This window comes from Pararge aegeria, chromosome 5 (assembly GCF_905163445.1).
Source record: "Pararge aegeria chromosome 5, ilParAegt1.1, whole genome shotgun sequence".
NCBI lineage: Eukaryota > Metazoa > Arthropoda > Insecta > Lepidoptera > Nymphalidae > Pararge > Pararge aegeria.
Genome location: NC_053184.1, coordinates 3,991,902 through 4,007,856, shown reverse-complemented (window position 1 = coordinate 4,007,856; position 15,955 = coordinate 3,991,902). Strand labels below are relative to the sequence as shown.

Here is a 15,955-nt window from a genome sequence, read left to right as displayed (position 1 = left end):
TTCATTTTATTATATCATCTGCATACCCTGTGCATACCCTCTATGAACGCAACTGAGTATACCTCAGGTTGATTGACACAGCGCGGCACGTTGTATGTTCGCGACATGTTCCTTACATGCCCTGAAAAGTGTTAAAGCTCCTTAGACGCGATGGTTATCTCTTACCGTCATGTAAACCGTCTGCTTTGTCTGTCAATTATTACTATAAAAATAGATATATATATTATATATATTATTAAAAAATATATATACATTATCTATTTATCATAAATCTATGATTTTATGAAAAGGGGACAATAATCACTACTCCGTATACCCTTGGAGTGTGTACTATCAAAAGATTTAAGTGTTTAAGGTTGTGTACTGTGCAATCGATTTCAAACGAATAAAATATATCGTTCCTTTAAGGTATGTAATGTAAATATTTTTTTTAATATGAAGGTGTAATTATAAAATGTATTGTAAGATCGAGTTTACTCCATTTTCTTTTATGACGCGTTAAAAATAATTATGGAAAAATACCTCTCTAACCTGAATGGACTTAATTGAATTAGACGCATTGACCTTATAACGCTACCTTTCTGAAGAGCACTCTTGAAATGAGCTCCAGAAAAAGGCAACTCACTGACGTGAACCACAGTAGGTACTAATTATATCTAAGAAATATCTTTAGCTCCGGTAGCTTTTACGTTATAAGATAATTATTATAGACAGGTATTTTTATCCACAGACGTAGTCTATATACAGTAGAATACAACATTTTTTTATTAAGAAGGCCTACAATACATACATGTCTGTGTATTGCGATATCAGCTTAAAATGCACATAATTTACTTAATTATCCTCATCATCACAAAACATAAGGTAAAAATCAAAAGTACAAAAAGCGCAAACGTCATCAACATCCGTAGTCGTATTATTATAATTCTGTGGAAAATTTATTAGCCTTGAATAAAATAAAATAAAATAGAAATAGTTTATTTGGGTAAAACAGTTATTTTAACTGTAAACGCTAATAGCTGGAGCCTTCTTTTAAGGGTAATATTACTGCCCTTGGGTCTGGGATTTGAGGGAGTTCAACAAACCTATTGTACACACAACCCTATAAAATTGGATGTCTTTAAGTTCTTAAATTCGGTTAAAAACAGCATTTCGTAAAATAGAAAAAAAAGGGTCCATAAAGTGTCGTAAAAAGTGTTCATTGAATAATATATGAATTATGAATAGCGAGGAAATCCGTGTTGCAATCAAAATTACCAACAACCGTATAGCTTAGGGAGACCAAGTATTAGTTGAGATTTAAAAAAAAGCGAAAATAGTTTATTTCTCAACCGCCCCGTTATGCACCCCATCTATTTAAATATTTCGTCTGTTCCAATATTTTTTCGGTATTTTTTTTCTTTTTAGGATAATACAGAAGTGTATTGAGGCAAACAAAACAAAAAAATACCCGAACAGTCAACTATAATTCTCTGAGAGGCACACGCACGGCAAATTTATATTAATTTATCTAGATATTAAAGTGTCACATTATCTTCATACAGGGTAAATACACCGTAGAAAAATCCGGCCGTTCCATACTCACGTACACCCCAGCAACGGACACCGATTATGGTTCCCTCGCCTGCCGCGCCACCAATTTAGCTGGACAGCAGATCGAGCCTTGCAGATACACTTTGCTACCAGCAGTGAAGCCTGACCCACCTACCAATTGCTCCACATTGAATTTAACTGATGATTCCGCGGAGCTACGTTGTTTAGCAGGTAAATTTCTATTAACATTGTCTGTCTTAGAAAAAACGTCTTTCCTGATATTGAAATCATTAGGAATACTAACTTATCATTAACTATGTTTAGTTCAAAAGAATAGAATGTAAAGTTTCAATCTGTATAGACTAAGATACCTTCGTAAATAATATTACGTTGGACTACGGACCCGGTAGAAAATCAGTGCTGCATTTTCAGATGTGTCTTTAGATATTCCTTAACATTAGCTGGAATGCGGAGCTGTAAAAGCAGCGGAAGCGTCTAGGTGGTACCTAAATCTTAAGGTATTGAAAAGTGGTTTTAGTAACAAAGATTTTATCTTTCAACTTTCTTATACCGTACACGTTCAAAATATAAATATAAATGTTTAATATGTAGTCGCACTGATTGAAGCATACCAAATGAGTGAACACACAATGTGAATACAATGTGAATTGAGCTATAGACGGATGATCTATCCGATTTGAGGGGAATTTTACAGCCGGTTATACCAAAAGTGATATAACGAAGTGGTGTAAAAAAAATTACAGCTGAAGAGTTAAAACTCGCATCTGTTCAGAGATATTAAAAATGAACTGTTCCATTTATTTATTTTTACTGTTAATCGGAGATATACCCGGATAACTTGAACAATCCTAAATAAGCCATACAGGGATAATAAGTAAGGATCATTATTGCATCTTGAGCGATTTTCGTTAACCTTTGGTGTATAAAAATAAAGAACGAAGAATTTAGGGAAGCCATAAATTAGGCGCTTCGGATATTTCCTATTACCCGCAAGCCTGATTCTCCTAACAGCCGTTCAACGCTGAACTTGATTGATGATTCAGCAGAACTGCGATGTTCCAACGTTAAATACGTACGATAATAGCAAGAGGATTCCTGGGAGTGCGATTAGACACTATACTATCTCGATCCTGGTTAAGTATTGTACCTTGTAGAGCTAAAGTATATTTAATTTTTTTTTTATCCGAAACTGCTACAATTTATCCGCGAAGAAAACTTTGTTGCTATTCTACGTCCTTTTGTCTTACTCTACGTCCCCAAAGGTTGTTTAAAAAATTGCTGTCATGGTGGACTATGACCTTCTCATTGTGAGAGACCCGTGCCCCGTAGTGAGCCAATAATGGGTTGAGATGATGATGATGATGATGATGAGTTAGTTATTATTCTACAAAAATTAAACACAGTTAAAGCCACATACACAGCATATATACACAGGTATATCCAATATGAAGGTGGTGCGAGAATTTGATTTAATTTTAACTCAACACGCGAAACGTGCTGTCGATCTAAAGGGCATGTTAGGGCCTTGTCGCCAAAGCTTTACCGGGGTGTGCGGCTTGGGAGGTAACAGGTATATATAATCTCTTCATTTCAGGGCTTAACTTAGCTAAGCTTTGGTAGGAAAGGGTTCTGGAGGGCTAAGTTATTTATATATTCGCTGAAGCTCGCCATGTACCTTCGGGGTCTGCGGTCAGTTTTAGAGCGAGTCCGTACAATACAGAGTATAGTATTACGGACGTGTGTTCGGATTGATCTAATAAATTTATCAACATTATTTTCAATACATCTACAAACGGAATATTTGATGAATCAGCGTTGAAACCGCAATATTTATCGGACCATATTTTTGGAATACTGGTTTATATATGAGGCCAGATATGATGGCAGACACTATGGGATACTTTAATATAACCAATGACCTCAACAAAGTCTCAGTAGGTGGGCTTGAGAATTAACATAAGCATTCTAATAAGTAGGTCAGTTTTCAAGAAAGAGGTTAACCACCCATCTTAGTATATAAATCCAGGATGGGCAGCTTTCAGGACAATTGGTGGCATCTTCTAGTCCAAAGTACCTCTGTGCTTTCGAACAGTGCATGAAAAATTGGAAATGAATAAATGATAGAGTAAAATATACATATATATATATATATATACATATGTATACATATATATAAATATATCTTTATATATATATATATATATATATCTCTTCAATTTGTATATTTATATAAAATTTTATTGATACAGTTAACTTGTAAAGGACCGATTCGAATTAGAAATAGAAAAATAAAAGAAGGTAATACCTAGAAGTATCAGAAATAATAAAGGAAAACCTCGCAGTTCATTACTTAAGCCTATAAAACTATTTTCGAGTATTGTGGTGGATCGTAGTCAAATGTATATTCTTAATTCATTTTTTTCAAGTAGGCCAACTTTATAAGCACTTGTGAATCGTCAAGTAAGTCAGTTTGTAGTTACTCCACCAACCGTTCGGAAGGCAGATTGCACCTAGAAGAGCCGGCAAAAAACTCAGCAGATTTCTCTTTTTTCAACACTATTTTAAAGTTTCGCAATGTTTCTGTCATGAGAGTTTGGTTCAGCATTTGGGTAGCTAAAGCTCTGAGAATGATGATTACAATATAAGTGTTTTTTTCATGGTCTAGGCTATGACGGTGGCCTTCACACTACATACTTCGTAGAAGCGTGGGAAGCCGGCAGCCTGGTGGCCAACGTGTCCACAGTCACACCAGTATGGAAGCTTCAAGGCCTTGGATCAGGAAAGGCTCTGAAGTTGGTGTTCTACGCGAACAACGCGAGAGGAAGATCTGAAGTCACCACGCTTAGAGTGCACACATTATCAAGACTTGCTTTGCATACAGGTATATTTACTTACGTTTCTTTACTATACCGAAGTCAAGTTAGGTTAAAAAAGCTTTTTTTTTTTTTAATTCCTCTACAAGTTAACCCTTGAACGCAATGTCTACAGTAACGGAAACCTGCATGCCTGAGAGTTTTAAATTATATTCTCAAAGGTATGTGGAGTCCACCAATCCGCACTGGGCCAACGTGGATTACCTTAAACCCTTCTCACTGTGTGAGGAGACCTGTGACCTGTAGTGGGCCTATAATGGGGTGATATTATGATGGTTACAGGTATAACTCAATAATATTTGCATCGAATTTGAGATGCCTTACTACTGACAGGGGTAAAACAAGGAGACCCATTATCCCCAAAATTGTTCATCACTGTTCTGCAGAGCATCTTCAGGAAATTAAACTGGGAAAACAAAGGTATTAAAATAAATGGTAAATACCTATCCCACTTAAGGTTTGCTGACGATTTGGTATTACTTTCGGAAGATCCAAAAGAACTACAGTACATGTTAGAATCGCTCAACCGAGAAAGTGAGACTGTAGGACTAGAAATGAATAAAGGCAAAACTAAAGTTATGACTAATAAAGAACGAGTACCAATAACCGTTAAATCCACAAATATAGAATATGTCAAGGACTACATCTACCTTGGTCATCTCATTTCCTTTGAGTTCTGTACTGATAAGGAAATAGATAGAAGAATAAAAAGTACTTGGAACAAGTATTGGGCAATGAAAGAGGTATTTAAGGGTAATCTACCTACAGAAATAAAAACAAAAGCCATGGATAAATGTCTAACACCATGTTTGACCTACGCTTGTCAGACCTGGCCAATAACAAAGAAAACATTAGATAAAGTGGGTAAATGCCAGAGAGGAATGGAGCGGAGCTTCTTGAATATAAAAAGAAAGGATAGAGTGAGAAATGTCTGTATTAGGAAGAAAACAAAGGCTACAGATGCCATAAAACATGTACTCGTTTCGAAATGGAAATGGGCAGGACATATACAAAGAGTCAAAGACGAGCGGTGGTCATACATAGTTACAAATTGGTACCCACGAGACTCTAAGCGCAGAAGATGCCGACCATTAAGAAGGTGGTCTGATGATATAACACAGATAGCAGGAAAAACATGGGCAAGAGCAGCTATGGACAGAAAGTCCTGGCTACTCATGGAGGAGGTTTTCACCGCCAAATGCGGTCCTTACAACAAATATTAAATCTAACATAGTTTTAAGAAAAATTACTAACCTAAACATTTGTTGTATTTAGAATTTAATTATGTAAATTTAGAATCCATTTAAAATAATATGTAAACCGTTGTAAGGCTATTATTATTATTATTATTACTACTGACAGGTAAATTACAACTAATAGACCTGATAAAGTGCTAGTCGATCGATCAGTGCGTCGTGCAATAATTGTTGACATGACAATTCCACATGACGAAAATCTGGTGAATGTTGCGAACGAAAAAGTATCTAAATACTTGAACCTAGCTCACGAGATTACGGCCATGTGGGGTGTTGAGTCGACCGTTATTGTTGCGATCGTGGTTTCAGTCCATGGTCTGCTCGCGAAAAGCTGCAACCAACATCTTAAGAAGCTTTTGCTTGGTTGTTGGATCGGCGAATACAGAAGGCAGTAGTCCTTGAAACGGCGCGTATTGTAAGGAGGTTGCTCACTCTGGAGCCCTAACCGCCGGTTGCTTGGGTTTTTATAATTTCATTGTTGAAAATTAATAAAAAAGTATACAAATAAATTATAGAAAACTGTAATATCCCTATCAGGTGAGCCTGCTACAATTTTAGACTGCTACTTTCACTTAGTCAAGGGCTAAATTATTTCATAATTTGCAAATGCAACTGGGTCCAAATATCGACAAATCCAAAATATTATCGAAATATGAACCCGTTGAACTATATTTAAGAAATGTTGATTAACCACGAAATTCTTGGTTTAAAATCTTTAAATAGAATATTTGTACTTTACTGTCTAAACTGCATATTTTTGTACAGAGGCAAAGCACAGCAACATCAGCAATATGGACACCAGTTGGGCCCTCGGCATCATTGCGGGTGCTGTTGGTACTTTGATTGCGGTGGCTATAGTCGCGCTGCTAGCAAGAAAAAGACACCATAGGCCTTTACAGTATGAAGGTAACATTTATTAGTGTAGCTTTGTAACTTTTAATTTAAGTTTACGTGTGTAGTTTTATCGACATTTCTCACAGTCTATCCACTTCTGGACTAACGGCCTCTTCCATAACAACTTCGCTGAGCAAACGCATTGGTGTAGTCACAGTCAATGGTAGTAATGGCACAGGAGATATATTCCCTAAGTCACCTTGTACGTTCCCCTAGGAAGAGGAGCGATGGTGGACTTTATTCAAATCTGCCGCCACCAATGGCGTGCATAGAGGGTATGCACAGGGTATGCAGATGAATAAAATACTTAAGGAAAGGAATTTTAAGAGTTATAAATAGCCTATCCTCAAGTATCTCGTACTCGTACTGGAGATTTTCTTCATTTTATATCAGCTGCATACCCTGTGCATACCCTCTATGCACGCCACTGGCCGCCACACGGCATATCATCACTTCACTAGCATGTAAAAACTTGTACGTAGCATATTGAAAAAGTTAAAAGTTTATATCAAACTCATGCCCCCAATAGTATAAAGATTTATGCAAACAACAGAAAAGTTTCAGTATTAATGATTTCTATAACTGTGAGACGGTGATGGCAAAAAGAATACCCAGCCGGGATTTTTTTATCACCGTGGTAGTGTGTTGTGGGCTTAGTATTAGATCAAAGGATTTATAACCCAGATTATTTTATTTTAAGCTTAAAAATGTATTTATAGCCATCATCTTACTACCTCGTAATAATTTGTATGTAAGCATTCAAAGTACTTTCTATAGACCTGTTTTAATAAATAAATATTTAACTTTGAGTTATAAAGACTAATGTTTGATAAGGCTGCCAAATTGTGCCTTAGGTATACTTTTGGTATTTGCCTGTGTCTTCGTTCGTAAGTTTGGTTTTTTTGAAATTCCGGGAACAATTACTTCTATTTTCCTGGGATAAAATAGATTTAAGGTCCGTCACCAGGGTACAAGCTATAACGATGCAAAATTTTGCTATTACTGGTTTAGCCATGAATCCATGCATTAACATTTCTTTTAATCCTCCGAGTTCAAAAGTATCCTACACCCATCTCCAGGATGCGAGCTATGTATGTGCCAAATTTCATTAAGATCGGTGCAGTAACTGAGCCAAAAATAGATTACAAGCAAACAAATAAACAATCAGACATTTCAAATATTAGTATGGAAGTCATTGGTTCATTACCGTTTCCGTCTAAGTTCCAATTGAACGTAAGTTTTCTGTAAGTAGTATGCAGGTATTTAATAACAGTTTGGGTGGGATTACAAAACTACTTATCTTCAGTTATACCTTCAGTTCACCTCTTAAATCGTTGAGCTCTCCAAACTTCGAGTTGACAACGGAACTCTCCAAGTTTTTTGGCTATTGTTCAATTTCACTAATAAACTGGTGCGGTAGTTTGTAATGCGGAAGTCTTTTATATAGGCTTGTTCTTTTGCAAGTAGCAAGAGATCAACGGGTTGACGTGTTTTAATTGATTACGCTTCGTGAAAGCGCACGAGGGTGACAAATTCTAGTACAAAATAAATCATAGTCACATAGGGACTTATTGGGAAGATTTGATTGAATGGATCCCGGAATTGGAGCTACGAGTAGATGGCAGTGTGTATTGTCGATATATTATTTATTTAATTGCATTATGATTTTTAATTTGATTTAACATTGAACAATCAATAAGAATTCCAATTTCTTTTTGGTTTTTAATTTATTAATTTGTTTTTTTGAATGAGTTATTTGGCAGTAAGTTGTTTTTTTTAAATCATATAATATTTGTTGTTATGTGGTTCATTGCGCACTGTGGCAATTATAGGAAATTAGGGATACAGTAAAAGCGAATAGTATGAATCTACACGCGGGGGAAGCCTAAAACTAGTTTTAAAATAAATCACTACATTTGCAATACTTGCTGTCAACTTCGCAACGAAATGTACGAATACAACGGCCGGTACTGAGTTCGCGAGTGTTTACGAGCCATTATTATTGCTCTGTCGTAGAAATTTCTCCGGCGAACGTTTGCAGTTTGAAATTCAACTGTTTATCGTCATATTATTGATCAATAATAACTTGACGAAAAATAAACTGCCTCGTTCGTTTTAGCATATTTAACGGTTTGAATTCTAGGTCGGGCTGATACTTGTTAGGTATTGGGCTTTTCTGTTAACTGAGAATTCACAGTACCAACCTGAAGTTACAAAATTTTTTGTATCAACCCTCTACCTCGCAGAGCACATTAAGGCAGCGTTGCCAGTTATTAGCAGTTACTAATGAAAATAGTCGTGAAAGACCACCAACGATATTGACAAAGCGTCGTGGGTCTTTGCTCTGAAATCCTCTCACCTATGAGAGAGAGCGCCTGCATCCAGAAGTGGGATGTTAATAGGCTGAGAGTGGTTATCGACATAAGTAAGCTTTGAGATTTCTTCAGAGTTCACATATTACAAATGGTTAAAGGTTTTGATGCTCTAATTTGAATTCAAATTATTTATTTATATTCAAATTGATTTAAGCAAGTACTGATCAGATGCAATAGCAATTTTTTTTCAAAATTTCCTTACATTAAATTATTACCTTTAAGTTTTTCTAAAGAAACGCGATAGGTATACCTATTTTCTTAAACCCTTAGCTTAATTTTATTCTACAAGCAAGTTACTTTGGAAATAAAAATTGTAGTATGGAAAAACTAATTTTATTCAAGTACCTTGAAGACCTACTTTGACGTTATGGAAAATAAAAAAAAATCTCTAACCTGCCTGCTTAACCTAATTCTACTCTTAATGGATATAAGCATCTTATTTTATTACGAACGGACGAATAGAGAGAAAGACAAAGACTGGAGTAGAATACAATAGGCGGCCTTATCGCTTAAAAGCGATCTCTGCCAGGCAACCTTAGGATTAGGAAAACAAGAGCGAGAACAAATAGGTGCTGTAAAGTTATTATAAACCTACATTCAAATAACTACATACGAATACATAAACAAAAATTACACAAATAAAAAAAAAAAAAAACTAATATATATTATAAATAGATGGAAAAAAACAGCCGTTTTATTGCGCAAGACAATAATATTTAACTGCGTTTTAAAACATATCAAGCGTCTTAAGCCGTTTATCAAAAAACTATCCAAGACAAGACGCAGTTAAAAATCCAATAACATCAGTTGTGCTGTCATTTTATCGGCTGCAAAAAGATTTACTGTTTTGTTCATCAATTTGAATTAATGAAGATCTGCTGAAAATCTCTGAATGTGGAAGTTTTATTTTATCTTATCAAACATATATCAACGTAAATAAAAATAATAATAAGAAGTCAGAATATTGTTTATACAAATCCTAGCATTCTCGAAAACTATCAACATTATCGAGACATGCGAAATTACCTTTGTACTAAGGGTACAATTCTAAATGCGAGCTACAAGCTACGAATTGCGAATAGACAATTTTGTTGATACGAGTAACCCATCCTATTCTACGGATAGGATAGTGTCGATAGCGTGCATCACAACGTTTTCGATTGCTTGTGCTGGAATTGTAATTGGGTTTCCGTACAACATCCTTTCACAGTTTCTAAGGTTGTTTCATTGTTGCACTATACTTTAACAATATAAATTGAATTTCAAGGAATTGAATTCGCTTTCAATAAAATAAATTGTGATGAATGTGTTGCATAGTTGAGAAAAATAATTGCGCTGGTTGAACAACGACAAAATAACAACTTTCATTTATTGATTGTGTTTTTATTTTTCACACATCATTCAAGTGAGGTCTAAATTTTTTATCTTATGCGAGATATAAGAGACCTATTTTCAGCAGTAGGACATAAATTTGGTTGACAATGATAATAAATTTAATTGAAATTCGAAGCTTTTATTTTAGTTACTTATACCTAGATAAATTTGCATATTTATTTTCTGTTTGAGGTATTAACGTAGCGCAACTGCGCTGTGAGTTCAAGTAGGAGGTCCCGAGTTCAATTTACGGCATGGGCAATTTGGGAACTCAGAATTTCTGCATTGTCTCTGGTCTGATCTGTTCTTAGGCTTTGGCCGTGGCTAGTTACCACCCTACCGACTCTTCCCACCCTACAAAGACGTGCCGCTAAGCGATTTAGTGTTCCGGTGCGATGTCGCGTAAAAACCGATTAGGGTTTATCATGACTGCATCATCATTTACCAGCAGGTGAGATTCTAGTGAAGAGCTCACTGGTAGTCTAATAAAAATACATAAATATATCTGATTAGCTAAGATTACCGCTGGAGTATTAGTTACGTCCAATCAAATTCAATTTAAAACTCTATCTGATGTCGCGGGAGTTATGAAAGACTGAATTCTACGCCTTATTTTTGGACAGTGCATAACATTTGGCCCTGCTTTTGCATTTGCACAGGAAAATCAAGATGCTTCTACTTCCGTAGTAAAGCAAAATCCTTACCTACAAACCGCGTAAAAACTCTGTTGTAAACTTTTTCATTTATAACATTTTTTAACTAAAAGACTACTGTATTTTATACATAGGTAAAATATAATCCTCTGTTTCAAAGAAAGGAACTAGATAAAAATAATTAAATTCTCGTACGTATCTATATGGTAGAAAAACACCGCATTGTTATTTTTAAATCGGATAACGGAACTTAAATCCCGCCGCCTTTGTCCTCATTTTTTTCTATCGGCACCAACGCAAAATTCATCACAGAAAGTGCAATACATTTTGCGAGTAAGGTTAAAAATACAAAAGGCATTTTGCTAAACCCATTGCAAACAGTAATATCTCATAGTGGGCTTTTAGTGATTCCCGCCGTCGAAACATATGAGTTCACAATAATTGATCGCCCACTGCTGCAAGACTCGCGAGGAATACAAAACGGCAGTTTTACAGGCAAGGCAAGCATAATATAGCCAGTGTAAAAAGTTTAAGCCCTCATGTAAATAATTTATCGAACAGGCTTGGTTCTGCTGCCTATGCGGTAAAGAAGATACGCCATATGACCGACGTAGAAACTACTAGACTGGTATATTTTAGTTACTTTCACAGCATTATGTCATATGGAATTTTACTTTGGGGTAATGCTGCTGATATAAGTACTATTTTCGTGCTGCAGAAGAGAGCTGTTCGTTCGATCTACAAAATTGGTCCAAGAGAGTCATTGAGAGATAAATTTAAAGATTTTAAAATAATGACAGTGTATAGTCAGTGCAATAAATTAAACATTAGAAGTAAGAATAAACTTACAGTGCAATATACTAGGTTACATAAAATTCATAATTCGTTTAAAGGAAATTGCATACAATTCTACAATAAACTACCAATTGACATCTTGGAGATGTCTCTTAAAAAGTTCAAAGTTTGTATTAAACGTAAGCTAGAAAAGAGTAGTGTTAGAAAAGTTATTGTTATTGTCCTAGTATAAAGGACTACGTAATCGATAAAAAAGCTTGGGTGTAAATTATTGCTATAGCCAGGTTGCTCTTCTAATAATTTTAAATAACATTGTGAGATGGTGATAACAAAAAAAAACACCCGGCGAAGTTTGTTGTGGGGTCCTTCTTAGACCAGGACGCGTTTGGAACCATCTTAGCTTTAGTTTTGAGTTTACGAATGTGGTTATCGCCATCATCTCACTAACGTGTAATTCTTATGTACGCATCAAAAGTGCCACCTACTTGTGGGCCTACTTGAATAAAGATATTTTTGACTTTGACTTTGACTTTGACTTTAGACAGAGATGAAAATCTTGTCATAATGACGTCTTCTATAAATCCGGAATCTACTATCTTCCTACACTCCAAACCTTATTTAAAATTGGTTTAAGTTGGCTGCACTAGTGATGAAGCGCTATCTTGCTGATAACAGTTTTGCATGTCTGAGTTAGAATAACTTTGACGGTCCATTGGCGCAGTAGGCAGCGACCCTTCTTTTTGAGTCGAAGTCCGTGGGATCGATTCCCACAACTGGAAAATGTTTGTGTGATGAACATGCATGTTTTTCAATTTCTGGGTGTTTACAATATTAAAAGTATTTATGCATATTATTCAAAATATTCATCAGTCATCTTAGTACTAATAACACAAGCTACACTTACTTTGGGGCTAAGTGGCGATGTGTGTATTGTATAAAAATAAATAAAAAAATAATAAGAATTTCGCAGAACTACTGGGCTGACGTGCATAATTATAGTTGCAGTAGTTCAATAGTTTACATGGGCTTATCTCTACGACACGGTATAATATACATGTCTTGCGCTATCTATTTTTGCACGTGTTTTTGCTGTTTTTTCTCACGAGAAAAAAATGCAGTTTTGTAGTTATTTTATCGCAGAATAACCGCTTTAGTCACTGTGTTGTGTCATATGACGCTCAATTTTTTTTTTTTTTTACTTTTTTTCATACGTAGCTGAAAACACGTGAGGCTTGACGTTGTACACCTTAGCGGTTTGTATCACAAAAGTGGATAAAGTCTGCGATCTAACTTATTCATAGCGTGTGGAATACCGATAGGTTACTTTAAAAGTTAAACTTGTAAATGGTTAAAGTTTGAATTTTTATGACACTATTACCATCACCTACAGTGACAAAGTAATTTAGATACAAATTATGTCGACGCCACGGTAATTAGAAAATTATACTGCAATCAAAGTTAAAACTTTAAAATTGCTTTAAATAGCGCTTTCGTGTTTGCATAGACAAGGATTTCTAGAAAATTGTTTCCAGTTAGAGAATATAAATGAATTAATTAACGTTTAATTGCAAATACAAAGTAAAGTTTTGTTTTAACGTCCTCATTGGCTCAGCGGTAAATTCTGAATCTCTAAATAACATGTATCGGATTCGATTCCTAGCGTCGCACTTGGCCATGCTCGCGGCTATTTCAAACCCTTGCGTGAAATCTGTACCCTTATGCGATACCCATTGGTAAGGTGGAACCAGATTAGGGGGTCGAAAATTAGGGGAATTAGTTTATTAACTACCTCGCAACTTCTATCTTAGCTTTTATCGTCATTTAACTTGTCTGTTATCACGTAGGTACTATCAAAGTCTATCACTGTCAAACAAACGACAGGCTATCATTTGCGAAAACAAATTTTAAATTTACAAACAACGTTTACGTAATGTGTCATATTTTTTTCATAAAGTTCTGTGAATTTTTGTATTTGTAAAAATGATTAGGAGAAGAATTTTCATTTAATAAATATCATTTGACTAACATTTAAATTGGCTATAACGTTAACTGGTAAAACAGCGCTTCGCTGTAAAGGTGATAAAACATATTGTTTTCTAAGTACAACATAAAATGATGGGTGAATTATAAAGGAACATGGAACATGAATTATGCCAGAACCAAATTCTAACTAGGTAGGTATTTCGATTATTTTCATTTTTAAAGTTTTCAGTCTCAGTAAGGTTATGTCCTTTTTTATCATAATGTGTCTATCCTAACAAGGGCTGGAGATCATATTAGCAACCCGAGCTTTGGACACAGCAGCTCTGATAAGTTAAAGGGTGCTTTAATTAGACCACTGTTACGGGTTCCTTAGCTAGAAGCTTTTCTTGCCATGCCCCTTATGCTGTTTATCTTTCCCTAGATAATAAGTTACAAAAGCAAAATTTAAAGTTCATTTTAAATTACTTTTATTTAAAAAAAAAATCCCTTCGGTCGCTTTACATAATATTGTCTTGATATTTTGATAATATCAAAGAATATGATTCTACCAAAGAACACGCAGTCTCTAGCGTCCGCTTCTTGCTCCTGACATGTTGTAATTTGAGAAATGATTTATTTGTTTTTTTTATTCGTAACATTCAGTTAATTTGCAAAGAAAAAACATTTGTAAATAATATTATAATAAAATATAAAGGAATGAATGAAAATATATTCATCCTTGTATATTTTATCCTGAGGAAAGGGTCTGGTGGCTTGAGATACAGGTTTTACCTAGTTCAAGCATCAGTCCCGACTTATAACTGTGTAACAAAATAGCCAGTAAGCAACATTATATTGTACTTATACATTAATAAGTAATGTGGAGAAATAAATAAATCATTCATTCATTCATTTATTTATTCATTCAATAAATTTATGTGAATTCACATAATTTTTATTTTGTAGTTTGAATAGTTTTTTAAACGTTTTATTGTTAAACGATCATCTGTTGACCGTTCTTTATTCATCATCATCATTCGCATCCTATTAACGTCCCACTGTTGAGCACAGGCCTCGTCTTTCACAGGAGTTTTAGAGCATAGACCCGGGCTTTTTTGGTTTTTTTCCGGGTGCTTTAACGACTATTTCCACAATCAAGTGATAATAACTAGACCGTAACCGTAACGACGGGGGTTGATGCCACCAAAACTCCGGGCTAGTACTGAAACTTCTTTAATAGAAAATACACAATGCCTTAAATAATTTTTGGCCCATCCCGGGATTCGAACGGAGGATATCATAATCGGTAGTTAACCATGCTAACCACTAGATCAGCGACGTTCTTTGTTAAACGCAAGTAGCCCGAGAAAGGACGCACAGTACTCCAGTTACTGGAAATTTCATCCAGCATACATGCTTCGCTAAAACGCCGTCAAAATGTTTCGTTAGAATTCTTGTGTTGTTGTCAGTAATGGTTTCACTCAACACCTCCGAAAGTACTCAACACGCTCAAAGAATCTTCTAAAAACCTATTTGTATAAAGCGCACTTTAGGTTTATCTACATTTTTTTTTCGTCTGTGTCATAAAAGAGACATTAAGGATTTCAACAGAGAATACACGAGGCCTCATTTACGTCGAGGAACTCCCCCGTGTTTCAGAAAAGGGACATAAGGGCGAGGAGTGTAGATAAAGATCGCCCAATATCTGCGACGTTTCTATTAGGGCAGGCGTATTAAAATTGCGCCTTCGCCTCCGGATTTAGGTGTTTCACTGTGACTTTATGTCTGCAATGTCTGCAAAGTAAAAGGATTTAAGGATTAACTAAACCTAATTTCATATTGTGTGCACTATTAAGATGGCTCCTGACCAGATAAATCTCCATTCGTTATCGGTTTTAAATTCATATTTCCCATGAAAAAGGAGGCATGCGGTTCTTTGGACAATGTATTCTGAAAACACAGAATTAAGAACCTACAGAAACCATATACACTACTGATATTAAAGCATCGAAAAACACTCCTCTTTAGAAGCGTTTCAAGAACAGGTATTTCACTTCATTTCATTTAGCAGGTGATATTAACTATTTTACCGCTTATGATCTAAACGTTTACCATAAAATGGGGAAATTGGGAAAAGTTTGCGAACTAGCTAGCGCGGGTGTGAAGTGAGATTTGCGTTGTTGTTTTTGAACGCAATGCACTGCATGCAATAATGGCTG

The 15,955-nt window shown here is 35.4% G+C and overlaps 1 protein-coding gene across 1 annotated transcript in view; it reads left to right on the top strand.

Annotated features, from left to right (window-relative positions):
• The window catches only part of LOC120624156 (hemicentin-1-like), a 300,069-nt gene that overhangs the window by 273,888 nt on the left and 10,226 nt on the right, over nt 1–15,955 (top strand). Inside the window, exons 12-14 of the mRNA XM_039890530.1 lie at nt 1,545–1,764; nt 4,220–4,435; nt 6,449–6,589. Of these exons, the coding sequence (XP_039746464.1) occupies nt 1,545–1,764; nt 4,220–4,435; nt 6,449–6,589 (577 nt within the window). The remainder of the gene's footprint in view (nt 1–1,544; nt 1,765–4,219; nt 4,436–6,448; nt 6,590–15,955) is intronic.